General features: G+C 47.6%; 1 protein-coding gene across 1 annotated transcript in view; it reads right to left on the bottom strand.

Moving 5' to 3' along the window:
* Nucleotides 1–7316: 7316 nt before the first annotated feature.
* Nucleotides 7317–17517, bottom strand: part of INTS9 (integrator complex subunit 9) — a 77869-nt gene continuing 67668 nt past the window's right edge. Inside the window, exons 15-17 of the mRNA XM_009907735.2 lie at nucleotides 11261–11359; nucleotides 8972–9109; nucleotides 7317–7629 (exon numbers count right to left, since the gene is read on the bottom strand). Coding sequence (XP_009906037.1) covers nucleotides 7453–7629; nucleotides 8972–9109; nucleotides 11261–11359 — 414 coding nt within the window. The 3' untranslated portion in view covers nucleotides 7317–7452. The remainder of the gene's footprint in view (nucleotides 7630–8971; nucleotides 9110–11260; nucleotides 11360–17517) is intronic.

Here is a 17517-nt window from a genome sequence, read left to right as displayed (position 1 = left end):
GCCTGCCACATTTCAGCCAGCTTTTTGTGTCCCTTGTTAGGAAGGGGAGGGGAAGGAGGAGCCCATCCCCAGCAGAGCCAATGGCTTGTGCCTTCACCAGCGCTACAGCCCACAGCAAAACACAGATCAGGGTTATCTGCTACTCTGTGCGGTTGTTCCCTTTCCACTGGCTTCATTGTTTTAACATCAGGTGCTGGAGGTGAAGCATGGGAAGGATCACAGTCTCCTGAAAATTGCAACTGGAGACTCCTGCAAGGCCCTGGAAACACCTGGAAGGACACTTTCCACCCCTGCTCAGAGTGGAAGTGTGGCACTCGGAAGCAGCTGCACCAGCTTCAGCATCCCCAAGGGACTTGACAGTCCTCTACCACTTGGTTTTAATTCTCCCCTCATTAGCAGCAATGCAGTGGCTCATGTACAGTGCAGGGCCGTGGAGGCAGCTCTGCCTTCCCCACCCCTCTGCCTGCACAGCAGGAGGCAGAGAGGAGCAGGGAGGGACCAGGTGTGGATTGCACTTTGTGTAAGCAGAGGGATGCTGCTCAGCAGCTGATCTTCAGTTGAACAGGACGCTGTTATTCTGGTGAGAGACTCATCCAGGGAGCTTGAAACCCACCCGGGGACATGATGTGAAGTATTTGCCTTGCCGTTTGTGTCAGAGGGCTTAGGGCTTGCTTGAGTTGTTGCTTGAGTGCAGTCAGAGCTGGCAGCAAGCCCAGGTTGTGGGTTTCTCCTTTTCTGTTGGTGTGTTTCAGTCAAAGGCCAGTGGAGATAGAGATCAGCGCTGGACATCTAAGTTGTCCTTCCCAGGCTCTTAACGTGCTCAACTCATGCCCAAAGGGAGGTTTTTTGGAGGATCCCAGGCTCAGAGTGTGATGGTTGATGGGATCAGTGCACACGTCATGAGATGGCTTCAGTCTTGATGAAATCCCCCAAAGGGGAGGATTTGGGTGCTGTGAGTCACTGGTGGCAGCTGCTCAGGGTCACGCTGGGCAGCAGCAATGTCAGGAGGAACAGGATGCCATGAGGAAACTGAATGCCAGCAAGAGCATCTCCTTCCCACCCACAGGGCTGGTGCTGTCCCTCCTGGGTCTCTGCTACTGTAGCTCCTTCCCAAATAGGCATCAAAGCCCCTCTGGAGTAGACTTTGCAATTCTGACCCTGGTTTTCTGCTGCTGAGACATCCCAGGATCTGAGCTGTCTGTATGCTTCCCTCCACCATCAGGGAGGAGAGGGACATTCCTGGAGAGCAGTCTGGCCCCTGCTACTTTCCCAGACACCCTCCCTAGCTACCCCTTGTTCCCCCATGACTTTCAGGGGGGTCCCAGGGCAACTCCCAAGCTCAGGTTAGGTTGTATGATTCATCCCAGCTCCAGCACAGAGCAGCTTGGGGCATGCAGTCCCACCACCCCAGCCCTGAGGAGATGGGAAGGTCTCTCAGAGGCTGCACCCTCCCATGGGAAAGGCCTTTTCCCCTTCCCAATGTTTCAGCTGCTTGACTTAGGCCTGGGGGTTGCAGCCAGAGGGTGCTGGATGTGGAGCAAGGCCTTTGTTCACTGCAGAAGTCAGACAGCTCCTGCCTGCCCCTGCACCGTGGCTGTGCCGACTGCTCTGTGAGCACCAGGTTTAAAAACAAAACAAAATCTGAGAGAACAAAACACTCCTGCAACACGAGCACAATGTTGAGTTCTTTTGTAAAAGGATCCAATAAATGGAGAGTTTAACTTGAGAGTATCTCAGTGCCTGCTTTAAGGGGGCTGGGAGAGTGGGGATTGCTACAATGAGGATGGTGAGACACAGGCTCAGGTTGCCCAGAGAGGTGGTAGATGCCTCACCCCTGGAACCATTCCAGATCATGTTGGACAGGGTTCTGAGGTCTCCCTCCTTTTCTCCAGACTAAGCAGTGCCAGTTCCCTCAGCTGCTCCTCACAACACTTGTGCTATAGACTTTCCCCAGCTTCATTGCTATTCTGTGGGCCTGCTCCAGCACCTCAATGTGCTTCTTGGAGTGAGGGGCCCAAAACTGAACCCTGTACTTGAGATGCACCCTCACCAGTGCTCAGTACAGGGGGACAATCCTTGCCCTAGTTCTGCTGGCCACACCATTGTGGATCCAAGCCAGGATGCTGTTGGCCTTCTTGGCCACGTGCTGGTTCATATTTAGCTGGCTGTTAACCAACATCACCAAGTCCTTTTCTGCCAGGCAAGTTTCTAGGTACTCTGGCCCAAGCCTGGAGTGTTGCAGGGGGTTGTGGTGACCCAAATGCAGGACCCTGCACTTGGCTTTCTTGAACCTTACCCCATTTGCCTCAGCCTGGCCAGATCCCTCTGTGGAGCCTTCCTACCCTCCAGCAATTCAATGCTCCCACTCTACTCAGTGTCACCTGCAGACTTGCTGAGGATGCCCTCAGTCCCTTCATCCACATCACTGATAAAGATGACATGAAGCTGGAATGGTATTTGGGAGCCCTGGTGATGGCTTCAAATCCCTGAGTGAAGCAGGATTTTGCCCACAGTGCAACCAAATAGTGACAGACAGGGTATGGAGGAACTGGGGAAGTATAAAGGCAGTCAGCACCACCAGGAAGCACCTGCAGCCACACAGTGAAGGGCAGCAGGGCCAGTGGCAGCACTCTGTAATTTAGAGGCTCAAAGCAGTAAATAGTAGAAGTCAGAGGGAAATGAGCAGTTATTAGCCAGGCAATTAACTAAAGACCTGTGCTGTGCTCAGTGCTGTGCCTGCAAGGGAAGGATAATTGTCACTACTCCTTTTAACCCACTAAGTAATGTAATGCAGGGGGGAAAAAGCAAGAAAACAACTCTCAATCAAATGCCACCAGTCCCTGTGAACCCTCCCCAGAGCCCAGCTTGGCCCTGGGGATGGATGTAGCACAGTGGTATCAACCCAGCAGGTTGGATTTTTCACTTTCCCCTTCAAAAAACCCCACAAAACAAACAGTGAGGTGTAACATAACTTGTTTAACATTGTCATCAAAAAGCTGGATGGAGGAATGGGGTGGGCCATCAGCAAGTTTGCTGATGATAGAAAGCTGGGAGGAGTAGCTGACACTGTCAGGCTGTGCTGCTTTCATCAAGACCTGCATAGACTGAGTGGAAGGGAACCTCTTGAAGTTCAAGCTGGGAGTGCTGGTGGACAACAAGTTCCCTATGAGCCAGCCATGTGCTCCCATGGCCAAGTAGGCCAATGGTCTCCCAGGGTGCATTCAGAAGAGTGTGGCCAGCAGGTCAAGGGAGCTTCTCCTCCCCCCTGACAGTGTCACAGAATCACAGAAAGATAATTGTTTGTGGCTAACTGGGGGAGCTGCAGAGAGGCCAGCAAAGCACTGCAGGACAGCAGGACTCCCATCTCACACACAGGCATGGGGACTGGGATGGCCACAGCACAATGGGCATCACGGGGTGGCCAAGGGGATCTTTTTTTCTCCTTTCTGGAAGGAAGAGAGTGGAACAAAGTACCTTTGCTGTCTCTGTCTAGTGAAGTCCACCTTGCTGCTTAGAATGCATTTGCTGTCCATTCCGCCCCCTCCATCCGCAGCTCTCCTGGGCTGCCATGGTTACCTTGGCAGGACTGACCCAGCCTCAACAAAAGACATTCAGTTTTCTTCCTCGCTGCAGAATGAACAAATAACTATTTTTGCTGGTTTAATTAAGATTTTTCATTAAAGAATCCCCCCCACACTCCACCTCTGCCTGCACCCAGTAGGTTTATTTTTCCAGCAGGCACAACCTTCCCCTGCGTAAGAAATGCATCGGTTTGCAGACGCTGGACTGGAGCAGGAAGGAGTTTTCCTGCCCAAAATGTCAAGGGGAAAACTGTGAAGACTTCTAAACTGATTGGTTGGGTTTTAATTTCCATGGGCTTGGAAAAGCCTTTGGAAAGCCATCGGCTCACAGATGATCTGATGTCAGCCAGACTGTTACTGGAAGGAGTCAGAGCTTTGCATCTTTGCTGTGATAGCTCAATCAGAGAATCATAGAATTGTTTTGGTTGGAAGAGATCTTTAAGATTATCAAGTTAAACCAACTGTTAACCCAGCACTGCCAGCTCACCACTGAACCATGGCCTCCAGAACCACATCTACACAGCTTTTCAATCCCTCCAGGGATGGTGGCTTCACCACTTCCCTGGGCAGACTCTTCCAGGGCTTGACAACTATTTCAGTGAAGAAATTGTGCTTCATGTCCAACCTAAACCTCCCTGGCATAACCTGAGGCCCTTCACTCTTGTTCTGTCACTTGAAATAAGAGACTGACACACACCCCACCCCACCCCCCTCCAACCTCCTTTCAGGGAGTTGTAGAGAATGAGAAAGTCTCCTTTCACCTTTCCTCCAGGCTAAATGATCCCAGTTCCCTCAGCCACTCCTTACAAGATGTGTGCTCTAGACCCTTCAACAGCTTTGTGGTCCCTTTCTGGCCATGCTCCAGCACCTCAATGTCCTTCTTGGAGTGAGGGGCCCAACACTGAACCCAGGATTCTGGGTGCAGTCTCATCAGTGCCCAGTACAGGAGGACAATCATCTGTCTGTTCCTGCTGGCTACACTATTGCTGATCAAAGCGAGGATGCTGTTGGCCTTCTTGACCACCTGGGCAAGCTGGCTCATCTTCAGCCAGCTGTTGACCAACACCCCTAGGTTCTTTTCCACTGGGAAGCGTTCCAGCCACTCTTGCCCAGACCTGGAGCATTTTATGGGATTGTTGCAACTTGGATACAGGACCCAGCATTTGGCTTTGTGGAACCTCAGCCCTTTGATCCAGCCTGTCCAGATCTCTCTGTTGAGCCCCTCTACCCTCCAGCAGATCAACATTCCTGGCCAGTTAGGTCTGTCATCTTGGTTGCTGCTCAAGGCAATCATCCTGGCTATAAGTAGGTGTAAATTTGCTTTTCCCTAGCCAAGGTCTCCTTAATTCTTTGTAGAGAGGAGGTGTGTAGGAAGAGACTGGATGGGGTGCTTGTTGCCATGGTTTAGTTGATTAGATAGTGTGGGATGATAGGTTGGACTCAGTCTCAAAGGTCTCTTCCAACCTGGTTAATTCTATTCTATTCTAATGCTACTCACTTCTTGGGTCATGGGAACTGAGCACTCAAGAGCCCATTTACCACCAGGGAGTCCAGCTCTGCTCAATTCTATCCATGGGGCTCTAAGAGGGGAAGAGTCATTGTCTGGAGTCCATGCTGACACAAAAGCTTAATGGAGCCAATCTGGGATGGTCAAGTGTGTTTCAGAAGCTCACCGTCACACAGCTACACTGAAGTGCTAATTACTAACTTCCCTTTTTCCAAAAGGTACCAGAAAAAAATGAGTAGGAATTTAAGTTTTGTTCTGTGTTTTCACTGTGGAGCCCTGCACCAGGCTGCCCAGAGAGGTTGTGGAGTCTCCTTCTGTAGAGACTTTCAAATCCCACCTGGACACAATTCTGTGGACCCTCCTCTGGGTGACCCTGCTTTAGCAGGGGATTGGATGAGATATCTCCACAGGTCCCTTCCAACCAGTCTATGAATAGTCTATGAAAATAAGCTCTTTGTGCTGAATTGCTACAACTGCCAATCACGCCCTGCAAGGTACCCTGTGGCTGCCTCATGGCAGCACAGTGACTCAGATCTCCCAATACCCAGTTGATCAAGCACAGCCTTCAACATGTGGCAAGTCCTGCCTTCATGTTCTGCCCACCAGCACGCCACTCAGACAAGATGTATGCACACCAGGCACTAATGCCTAGCCTCAGGGCTGGCTTCTTTAAGTGCAGTCCCTTACAATCAAAAATGCAAATGAGTATATTCACAGAAGGAAGGCTCTGGAGCACTGAAGGTGCTGGAGCTGGCCTAGGTAACAAGCAGAATGACGCTCTCAAGGACCCACGTATCACCAGGCCCACCTTTCCCTCTCCTGCTGCCCCCTCAGCTCAGCTGAGCGTACCACGTGGCCTCTGCCTGTTAAGAGTAATTGTCCTGGAGCTGTAATTCCAAGGTGAAATACATCCAATTCTTTTACTCTGTTTTCAAGTGATGATAAAAGAAGCTGAGCTACAGCAAATGCTGTGAACTCTTAGGAGGATTAATGCTCCTGCAGCAGGTTTTTTATCACATTAATGATACTGCTTCTCTCATGCCCACGACGTACACGAAGCCAAGGTATGGCTGCTGGAGTCTGCACATCCAGTCCTTAGAGTATAGAAATGTGATGTGGGAACTGCAGGAGCAAACAGTTTTTATTGTAGAGCTCTTCTGCCACTGCTTTCATCTCCCCAAAGCTATAAACTGAAGGAGCAGTTGTGTTTTACAGCTGTGTGTAGACACACAGAGGCATGCAGATGCTGTTATAAACCACAGCAATGTGCTTCCTCCTCGGCAGCCTGGCCATGCTTTTTATTTTGAACACCAAATAAATACAAACCAGTCCAATAAAAAACAAACAGCAGTGAATCTCAGAAACTGGCCACTTCTGAAAGCAACACTCCTAAGTTTAGGGGCCCAACAGATGATTTGGGAAGTGAAGACCTCCCCAGGTCTGAAGTGCAGATGGGTTTATTTAGATGAGTCAGTATTTCAACCAGGATTTGGGACTGGGTGGAGGCTGAAAGGACAGGCTTTTGGAAGGTAAAAACAAGAGGCACTTCAATTTCAAAGGGTTTTTCTTGAGCACTAGGAGCTTTAACTGCTTTATATCCTTTTGAAAGCATCTTCCTGAGACACTTCCTGCACTGATGATGGAGGAACCAGTCTCAGTGAAGAGGCTAGAGCTAGGTGGACAAATTGGTCACAACAGGTGAGGATGCACCATCAATGAACACCTCGCATCACTAAAGCACATAGGGTTTTTTCCCAAATGGCTCTGCTTTTGCAGGGAATGGCCATGCTTCTGGCCCTCTGAAGCTGTTCTACCTACCCACCAGAACCTCCTTTTTCTGTTTTTATCATCTCTGCCTTACCAGCTTTCTCCTTTGTGTCACTGAAATACACACAACAATGTAGATGGAGGACAGAGAGAAAATTTGATCTGGTGACCAGGAAGAAGCAGTGGGGAGAAAAATGAATCTCCTAATATCTAAGGCTGTTGTTTCAATATTCCTACAGTTTTCTCAGGTGAAAGACTAGGGCATTCACTGCTGAGAGGGTCACACAGAGCAATGGCTGTGTCTGCACCCTGCCTGTGTAAATATACACTCTGCTTATTTACTCTGTGCTTCAGATCTCCTGCAAGAATCCAGCTCCTAACTGTACAAAACAGGAATCTTCTCCAAAGTATTCCAAAACTGTTTAACAATACAATTTCAAAAATAGATAGATAAAAAAAACAAATACTTCCTTGCTTCTCCATGAAGGGGAAGGTGGTTTCTGGTCTCTCTGAATCAGGAAGTGTTCTCTCTCCCTGCGGGCTGGCAAGCTCTCAGCGCTGGTTCTCTGGGGCCTCTCCTTGCACGACGTCCACCAGCTAAAATTTCTGCAGGAATTTGAGAACCAGGTCACGCAGTTTCACCCTCAAAGGCTCATCATTGTCACAGATGATGTGGGTGGAGTCCTCCTCGATCTGGATGAGGGTTTCTGCCTCCTGGAGGAGCACGATGTGGCCCTTGGCTGTGTCCTCTACCTTCACGTCACTGAAACCGTGCTAGATGTAGCGTTGGGGAGGGAGTAAAAGAGAGAGCAATTACTACAGGTGAGGAAACAAGCAGAGATGAAAGACAAGGAACCAGCAGGGAGGAGACGTGAGAATGGCCACAAAATGTGAATGCCATGGCAGATACACTAGATCTCTGAGGTTTGCAGAGGAAACATGCACAGGCCAAGCTAAAGATGACCCTCACTATATGGATGGATAGAGTATAGAACAAGGCAGCTAAGGCCAACACTTTCCACTACACCAGGTCACTGCAGCTGCAGAGCCTGTAGAGACAAAGAGGACAAATGCCTCCTTTAACCACAGAAATGACCATCTGTGGATATTACTCAAAGAAGATGATAGTGGGGAGTTATTGAACCTCTGGGCAAAAGTCCTTATAGACAATCCTGCCCTTTTTCCTGCTAATTTTATCCAAGGAGTCATGCAGGCAAGAACAGGGCTCCACAGCTGCCTGCAAGTTCAGCCACCAAGCCCCCTGTCCTGCAGCTTCCCAGAAAGCTTCTCCATCAGTGGAGAAACTTGCAGGAATACTTTTGAGACCTCTGGCCTATTGTTCAAATTTATTGGAAATCAACTGATTAATTTCTTGCTTATATCCAGTCTGAAACTCCCCTCTTCTGGTTTAAAAGCATCACCCCTTTTCATGTCACAACAGGTCCTGAAAAAGGATCTGTCCCCACCCTTCTGATGGAGCCCCTTTAAGTACTGAAAGGCCATAAGGAGGTCTCCCTGGAGCCTGCTCAGTGTGTCCTCACAGCAGAGGGGTTCCAGCCATTTGATCATTTCTGTGGCTTCCTCTAGACCTGCTCCAACAGGTCCATGTCTCTCCTGTGCTGAGGACCCCAGAGCTGCCCAGCACTGCAGGTGGGGTGGCAGCAGAGTGGAGTAGAGGGGCAGAATCACCTCACTCAATCTTCTGGCCATGCTGCTTTGGGTGCAGATCAGGATATATTTGGCTTCTGGGCTGCAAGCACATATTGTTGGCTCACGTCCAGCTTGTCATCCACCACTACCTCAAGTCCTTCTCTGCAGGGCTGCTCCCCATCCTATCATCTGCCCTATACTGAAGATAGCTTTGACCCAGGTGCAGGACCTTGCACTTGGCCTGACTTGGAGTCATATCAGGACACGACTCAAGAGGAATGTATTCCCCCCATACTCAGTGCAGGGACACACACTCCCACTGAAGTACTCTGTGAGCTCGTTATCCCCTTTCCATTTCAAGCCACACTAAAATTATTTAGTTCCTCTCTCTCTGCTGGCAAAGCAGCACATTTCTGAGATGAGTACAAACCCACTTGAACCTCACTTGCCACCAAAGACTTATTACCTTCTCGAGAGTCTGCACAAACTGGTCCACAGGAATGGAGCCGCTCAGCAGTGGCTTCAGAGGTTTACACTCTGGAACATCATCACTCACGCGCTTTCTCTTCTTGCCAGCAGTGGGCTGTGGAGGTTTTGGAGGGAGCTAATGGATGAGAATGTGCACAGTAATGCAGTGAACCACATCAGCTGACCATAATTTAGTTGGGATATCAAATACACAAGACAGGGAAAGAGTACTGTTTTCTGAGGCTGAAGGGGAACTTTGCAGTGCTGAAGGGGAGAGGAGAAAGGCAGCCTCGGGCTCCACTACAGCTCTGCACACACACAAACCACTGTTTAGAGAGATAAATTAGCAGCTTTAGCTCAAATCTCCGTCATCTTCAAGTTTCTGTCAAATTCAGTTCTGTTCAAATTTCCATCATCTTAAAAGGCCTGTCTGACTCAACTCCAGACTGCAGCTTTCTATTTTAGCATTGAAGCACTCCATAATATTTCCTAGGAATCATGTCCTGACAATCACACTCTGAAAGATGCCACATGTTGAGAAACAGGCAAAGTCAAAGCAAGGAACTGCTCAGGGAATGACAAAAATGGGCAATTCATTTCTTCCTGGCCCCAGAAAAGTGAGTCTTTAGGAAGAACTTGGATAGACAGGGAGGTGTGAGAGATGCTGCAGTGCCTTAAAAATCACTGGGGTGTGATCTGGGTATAATTTTGCACTGCTTCAGAAAGTGATTTGCCTTAACTCATCCCTGAGAGCCTTCTCCACTAGCAGGCAGCAGCAGTAGCTAACCAAGCACCATGAATTGCTGTGCTTGTGGGGAAGGGGTGAGCTTAACTGAACACTTCTGAAAGAGCAGCTCATGGATGTGAAAAACAGGTTCCTATCAAAAGAGCAGTGAGGGGATTGGAGTGCAAGATGTGTCCTGTGCCAAGTTAGTTAGGTTGGGGAAGCATCAGCACTGGTCTTCCCCAGCGAAGCGGTAACTTGGTCCCTGGGAAGGAGGTGCTGGGAAATGTCTCCAAACTTTTGACAAGACCATTTGCCAGTGATGTGTCTGCACCACACCCGGGGAGTCTGCCTTGTAACATCCTGTATACTCCAGGTGACAGACTGGGCTCTTCTCATCTCTGTGTCTTTCCCATCATGCAGCACCATGTCTGAACCTGCTGACGGGATGTCCCTGTGTTTCTTTCCACAGTGTTTTTGATCCTTGAGAGGGAAATGCCACCTGCCCAGGCTCCAGTTCCACAAGCAGGGATGCACTTAAGTCCCTTTTAAAATGCCACCATTTTCCCTTTAGTTGGTGGGCCTCTGTGCATGCTGTTTGTACATGAACCACTCACATGGGTCTGTGTTCATGGACTGAGGCTTTGAGGTTTGTCTACAGACAGCTTCTGTAACTCCCAGAGGTCCCAGGCTCAGACAGTACTGACAGATACTGCTGTGCTGTCCTACTTCCATCCATTTATGAGGGCTCTGGCATCTTAAGCCTAAGTCTAAGTTTATTTGGCATCAGGAATCAGAGTAGAGAGTAAATGAACAACACAAAGGAGGAAGCAGCCTCAGACCAACTACATTGCAATATTAGCATTTTTTCAGTGTTGCCCAGTGTTTCTAGGAAACTGACTTAGAAGGAGTCAGGCAGCCTGTCTGCTGTGATTTAGGTGACAGAGATCCTTAACCAATCTTCATGTGCCTCCATTAAAGACAATACTGTACTGGGCTGTCTTCTCAAGTGTAGTGAGCCCAGCTCAGTCTGCTGCCCAGCAGGAGAGGCAGCATCATGCCAGGTGTGGCTTTACTGTGTTCCCTGCAGTGTCAGCCTGAAGGAGGTGGCAGGGAGACAGTGTACACTTTTACTTTGTACAAGGATTCACAATCCACTTCCTGGGGAACAAGAAGACTTGCCTAATGTCTTCGATCATCTCTCTCTCCTGACCCTCAGTTGTAAGTCCACGAGAGGCTGGCTGATGCTGATCCTGCTGTATGGCTTATGGAAGACAGCAGTATGATTTGTGGCCTCTCTTCAGGAATAATCTCACTTCCCCTTTTATCTTAGCCAGGCACACAGCCAAGAAAAAGAAAGTAGAGAGATTTATTTGCATCCCACTCTCTGCTCTAAGTGTAATTCCTTACTCACACATAGCAGGACAAAGCATCTAACAAGGACTCTCTGCTCTGGTGGGGACAAGAGTTGTTGGAGGGGTTGCCTCATGAGAACAGCTGGGGTCCCAGATGGCAGGAAACCCAGCAGAAGGATATCTTTCTCCTTTTTCCATTGCACTGTACCTGCAGCACATGCTTGTTGTCTTTAGTATGCAGCACGGCAGAAACTGTTGCTAAGGAAATACCAGGCTTAATCTCCAAGGGCACAAGCGAATCTGCAAGCTAAAGGAAAAGAAGGATTTTATTCAGCAAGTGATAATCTCAACATTTGTATGAATCCAGCTGTGATTTAAATTGGCAGCATGGCATTTTAAAACATGGACCAATGAACTGTAAACACTAATACAGTGACAGAGCACTCCTCTTACCTGCTCAGCCCTCCTTCCAGCTCTTAAACCTACTGACTTTCACATTGCTGTCAGAGCAGCACAAGGTTTTCAGTAACCAGGGCAAGTCTCACAATATATAATTAAAGATAAACCTAACTTTAAAAGACTTTAATAGTAACTTTTAGTAGTAAAACTAATAATGTAGTTAGTCATTATTTATTATGTTTGTTATGTCAGTGGGTAACAGAGCTAGTTTCCTTGCAGTTCCTTAGTGCTGTGGCATTCTGGCTGCAGAATAGCTGGGAGAAAAGGGCTTGAGCTTAAAAACATTGACACTTCCTTACAAGCCTGTAGAGAAACCCTTCCACTGCCTTTTATATTGTTCTTCTCTGAAAGAAATAAAATCTAGTCTTGGCTCCAGCTTTTAATTCAATGGCAGCCTTCCAAGATCCTCAGCACTGAGGGTGTTGGCAGGGCATGTGGAGTGGGCAGTACTGCACCTGCTGAGACCTGTGGAAGCTGGCCAGCTGGGAAGCACCTCTCCCAGCCATGTTTCCAAAGGAATGCTGCAGAAAACACTGCTTGTGAGCACAGGATACCATTCCCTTTTTCACGGAATCACAGTCAGAAGCACAGAATTGTTTTGGTCGGAAGAGACTTTTAAGATCGTCACATCCAACCACCTAGCACTGCCAAGTCCACCACTAAACCATGTCCCTCAACATCACATCTACACAGATTTCAAATTCATCCAGAGATGATGACTGTAGCACTTCCCTGGGCAGCCTGCTCCAGAGACTGACAACGCTTTTGGGGAAAATTAGGCGAGTTCTAGCTGACAATACACTGCAGTCCTGTCCATCACTTCAGTCAGGATTTAGTCTGAGGTAAACAAGTACCTTCCAGTGCATGGGTGAGCAGCACAGGCAGTTTCTGTGTATCACTCCCATCCAAACACACTCCTGTTACTCACTGTGGACCTGAAGGCAAGGATACATGAAGTGTGCACTGTGGCTATGGTGAAACCCTGCAGGTGACTCAAATAGATGGGATGGCAGGACTTTTCAGTTGGAAAGACAAGTAACGCCTAGAATACAAGTAGCACTGTAACAGGCTACCTAGGGAAGTGGTGGAGTCACCATCCCTGTAGGGATTTAAAAGATGGCAGTGACTGGCTTGAGAGCAGCCCTGAAGAAAAGGACTTGGGGGTGCTGGTGGATGAGAAGCTCAACATGAGCCAGCAGTGTGCACTTGCAGCCCAGAAAGCCAATAACATCCTGGGCTGCATCAAGAGAAGCATAGCCAGCAGGTTGAGGGAGGTGATTCTCCCCTTCTACTCCACTCTGGTGAGACCCCACCTGGAGTACTGTGTGCAGTTCTGGAGCCCCTGTTACAGGAAGGATCTGGATATGCTGGAGCGTGTCCAGAGAAGGGCCACGAGGATGAGCAGAAGGCTGGAGCTGCTCTCCTATGAGGACAGACTGAGAGAGTCAGGGCTGTTCAGTCTGGAGAAGAGAAGGCTCCAAGGAGACCTTATTGTGGCCTTCCAGTACCTGAAGGGGGCCTACAAGAAAGCTGATGAGGAACTTTAGGGTGTCAGGTAGTGATAGGACTAGGGGGAATGGATCAAAACTAGAAATGGGTAGATTCAGATTGGATGTTAGGAAGAAGTTCTTCCCCATGAGGGTGGTGAGACACTGGAACTGGCTGCCCAGGGAGGAGGTAGAAGCCCCATCCCTGGAGAGTTTTAAGGCCAGGCTGGATGTGGCTCTGAACAACCTGATCTAGTGTGAGGTGTCCCTGCTCATGGCAGGGGGGTTGGAACTAGATGATCCTTGAGGTCCCTTCCAACGCTAACAATTCTATGATTACAAGATTCTCTGTGTAGATATGGTACTGAGGGACACAGTTTAGTGTAAGACTCAGCAGTGCTGTCTTAACAGTTGGACTCCATGACCTTAAAGGTATTTTCCAACCTAAATGAGTCTATGATTCTCTGACCCAGACAAACAGCACCATAGTAGACTCCTAAATCAAGAGGGATTAATTTCTGTCCTGAGAGCCAGTGATCTTCCCAAACTCCTGCATCTATGATTCTAAAGTGACAGAATCTACTTGTCTCTTTTTCACTACAGTTGTACCAGCAATCCACCTCATGTAGAAAGAGCCTCTGCAAGATGATCTTCATCTGAACTCCAGTCCCTTTCACCTTCAAACACATGGCACCTGCAGCTGAAGCCATATATCAAGAAGAGCTCAACATCCAGATAAAGAACTTCTCTTGAAACTTCAGCCATCTACTGCAGTGCTTCCATGGAGCAAAGCCAACAAAGCCTGGCAATGCCAGCTCTCTTCAGCTTGCCAGATGCTCCCAAGCATGAAAAGCAGGAAGAGAAACTGATTTTAGAAAAGCATTCCCATTTTGCAGATGGTACACCTGAGTCAAAGAAACACTGAATTCCTTACCAAAGACCATCTAGTGAATTTTCAACAGGATCCAAACCAGGAGTGGGATGGAGCAGATCAACTGAAATCCTGCCACTTCTCAAGAAATTTCAGGTACCAAAACTTTATTGCTGAGAACTCTGATCAGCTGTAAATTGTGGTTAGGTAGGTGATCACTCTACCACTGAAAAACTCTAATCCTTGTGAACAGAGAAGCTACTGAACCTGACCTCAAAAAGCACTTGCTGCTGGCCTAATCCTTTTGCCATCAAAGCACTGAGAAGGCTTTTCTTTTGGCTTCAATGGCAGTGAAGTTCAGCTGCTTCTAATAACTTCTGACATAGTTACCACTACTAAAGCTGCAGGAACATTTTGAGAGCACCTCCTTGAATTCAAACAGCTGGACAGATGATTGGGTTGGAAAACCACAGACATTTTAAGACTGCATTCAACCCCCCTATAATTTTACATGCTTTCAGACATTGTGAATCTTAGAACCCAAAATCTCATGGAGCAGTTCAGATTGCTTTCTCTCTGGGAAAAGTTAAACATCTTTAAAGCACACAATTTGAATACAGACTTTTGTTGAAGGCTAAGATAATGAAAACATAATCATTGCTTCAGATCTCTCCTGGGACCTAAAAATAGGGACAGTTGCAGAAGTGTGCTGTGCTGCACTTCACAGTGGTCAAAGGCACTTCCCATTCCTACCACCTTTCAGAGCAGGATCAATACAAAATGAGCTCTGATGAAGAATATACGGCAAAATGACAAACACTGTCAAGACAAAGATCCTTAAAAACCAGAATGCTGCCTAGAATCAAAGTCCTCTTCTGCCACTGAAATACTCTGAGGTACATTTTTGCAGGCTTTAACCACAACAGTCGTCTCACAGCCCTCTTCACGTTGCAGCCAATCCTTTTCTTATAGAAGTTCACTGACCCGAAGCAAAAAAGGTCATTTAATCACATCCAGTAATTCACCCACCAGGACCAGACAGCACTGCTTTCAACTGACCTCCTGCACAAACAAATCATGGAAGACTTCCAAAGTGCTAGATTAAAGAAACCTTTTTCAGAGAAACAGCAAACCTTGCCTAAACTCCAAGTGGTGGCAACTCTGCCATTTCCTCTCACAAGCTGTTCCATGCTTTCATTTTCCTTGCAGCTAGGAAACCGTGGCTTATTTCAAGGTTGAATTTGCCCAGCTTTCAGTTGCTGGATCTTGTTATGCCTTTGTCTGCATTACTGAAAAGCCCCCCACCATGCAAGAATAAATGCTTCTTCCTTCCAGTCATTATCACAAGTCTAATGCCACACGCTGGCATCAGGAAAGTCACGAAAGCAGAGCCACACAGCACTGAGAACTAACCACATTAATCAGTCCCCTGCCTATGGATGAGTGCTGGGGCTGCCTTAAGAGAAACTTGTGCGTGTTCCTGTGCTGCTTGTTTCTTTCTTTTCAAATTACATCTGTTAAGGAAAGCTTAAAACAGAAACCAACACAAAAGCATGAGTCATTGATTCTCAGTAGTCTGAAACTGCAAGCGTTGATGTGAACCTTGTAATGGCTGAGGAGACAGGAGTCATCTTGGGGTGTTCTGCTCCCATGATCAGAGCTGTCCACCTTGCAGAATCACAGGATGGTGAGGGGCAAAAGGAACCTCTGGGGATCATGTAGTCCAACCTCTCTGTTAAAGTGAGGTGACCCAGAGTAAGTTGCACAGGATCATGTCCAGGCAGGATTTGAAAGTCTCCAGAGAGAAGGAGACTCCACAACCTCTCTGGGCAGCCTGGTTCAGTGCTCCGACAGCCTCAAAGGAAAGAAGATTTTCTTCCTGTTCAAATAGAACTTCCTGTGTTCTAGTTTCTGCACATTAGAGACATTTTTGCCATAAACTGCAGTTGACTCTTTCATGTAGGATTGCATTTTCCACAACAAAATGAAATCTGCCACATACTGTGTGAGCCCAAACACCACTCTTAGCCAAACTACAGCTGTCTATGAAGAAAAACAAAGAACACAGCTTAGGTTAGTCTGAAATCTCTACTAAAGCTTTCATCAAGAACAACTCTCCCTAGGCTTAAGGTTGCATACTGTCTTCAGTCACCAGGCTGGAGAACTGGTGAATAAAATCAGGAGAGGACAGGAATTGTAACGCATATGGTCTCGATCCTATGCAAGATTTTCCCAGGGGCAGACATGCACAGTATTTTATCATCCAAGACACAGCTCTGCTGGCAGTGGTGAGTACCAGTGATGTCTTCCTAGACATCTCTCCCTCTTCACCTCCAAGTTTTGTAAGTGCAACAGCTCTTAACTTAACACTAGGGAGGGAACAGGAAGACTGTCCCAGCAGGGAAAGGCAAAGTCTGAGGTGAGCTGGCTCCAGGACTGGAACAAAGGGGAACAAGCAGGAACACAGATTAACAGTAACTAAAATCCTCTGAAACTGAGTGATGTGTACACTAGATTACAGCATGTATATTTAGAAAGGGACACAGCTGGGTTTTTACATCAACATTAAATGTGTGTCTTCCAGATTTGCAAACTATGCATAAGTGAATGAACTCTGTGTTAGAGGTAGGAGCCAGAGCTGCAACTCTGGATCAAACCAGAGATACCAAAGACATGAAATGGAACTGTGAAACCACTAGGTGGGACAGACTGATTATGAACTCAACACACTGCAAGTCCTTAGGAAGAACAAAGAAAGAGTAAAGTTGTGAGATATTCCTTGGGGCAGGGAAGAGCTCTGTTCAGTGCTTGTCCAGTATGTAGTGGTCAGAAATCCTACTAAGGAGTCCATTACTCATGCTGCTGTATTGCAGTAATAAAGCAAATGGAAGTGAAATGTTTTTAAAATCATCAAAAGTGGATCAGCTGTGACTAAGCCAACCACCTTCTCTGGTAAGACAACTGCTGAGGGAATTGGAGCAGCCATAGCCTGTGCTGCATGAAGCACCTGCAAGGTACCACATGGGAAATGGCAAACTATGGGCCTCTACAGCAGTCCTGAGGTGGGGAAGCTGCTGGTTAAAGCAAAGATATTCCCAGACACCTACTGGACTGTTGGGTCAGTCTTGAGCCTAGTCCCCATCCAGTTTTTGTTTATGACCTCAGTAAAGAATTAAGGGAGTCTTCAGAAGGCCCCACTGATGTTCATAGAGGCAGCCTTAATGGAAAGAAAGATCAGGCTATCATCCAGGAAGAACTAGATGACCTCAAGAGCTGGAGTGAGAAAAATGAGATGAAATTCACAACAGCATGAAGTGCAAGGCCAGGGACTGGGCTATCAGAGAGTTTCTGCTGTGAGCTGGCAGCTGCTGAAATGACAGAGGTGAAAGGTCCAGATTTATTAATCCATCCCCTAAGAACTGAGAGTTACTATATGCAACTAAGTCCTTAAAATATCAGGCAATTCTGGAAGAGATGAGCCATTGCTATTATATTTGGCCTAGCAGAGCTCATCTGAATTAGCTGTAAATTGTGGGTAATTTAAGTTCAAGTAAGAAATTCTGAAGGGTCAGGGCAAGAGGAGCTGTCTTGTGAGGGGAAACTAAGTATCTTGGCTTGTTTATATTCTACATAAACACCACAGGGAAA

The sequence above is a fragment of the Dryobates pubescens genome, chromosome 3 (assembly GCF_014839835.1).
Source record: "Dryobates pubescens isolate bDryPub1 chromosome 3, bDryPub1.pri, whole genome shotgun sequence".
In the NCBI taxonomy this organism is placed as follows: Eukaryota; Metazoa; Chordata; class Aves; order Piciformes; family Picidae; genus Dryobates; species Dryobates pubescens.
The sequence above is the reverse complement of the archived record's forward strand: the minus strand, read 5'-3'. Positions and strand labels throughout refer to the sequence as shown.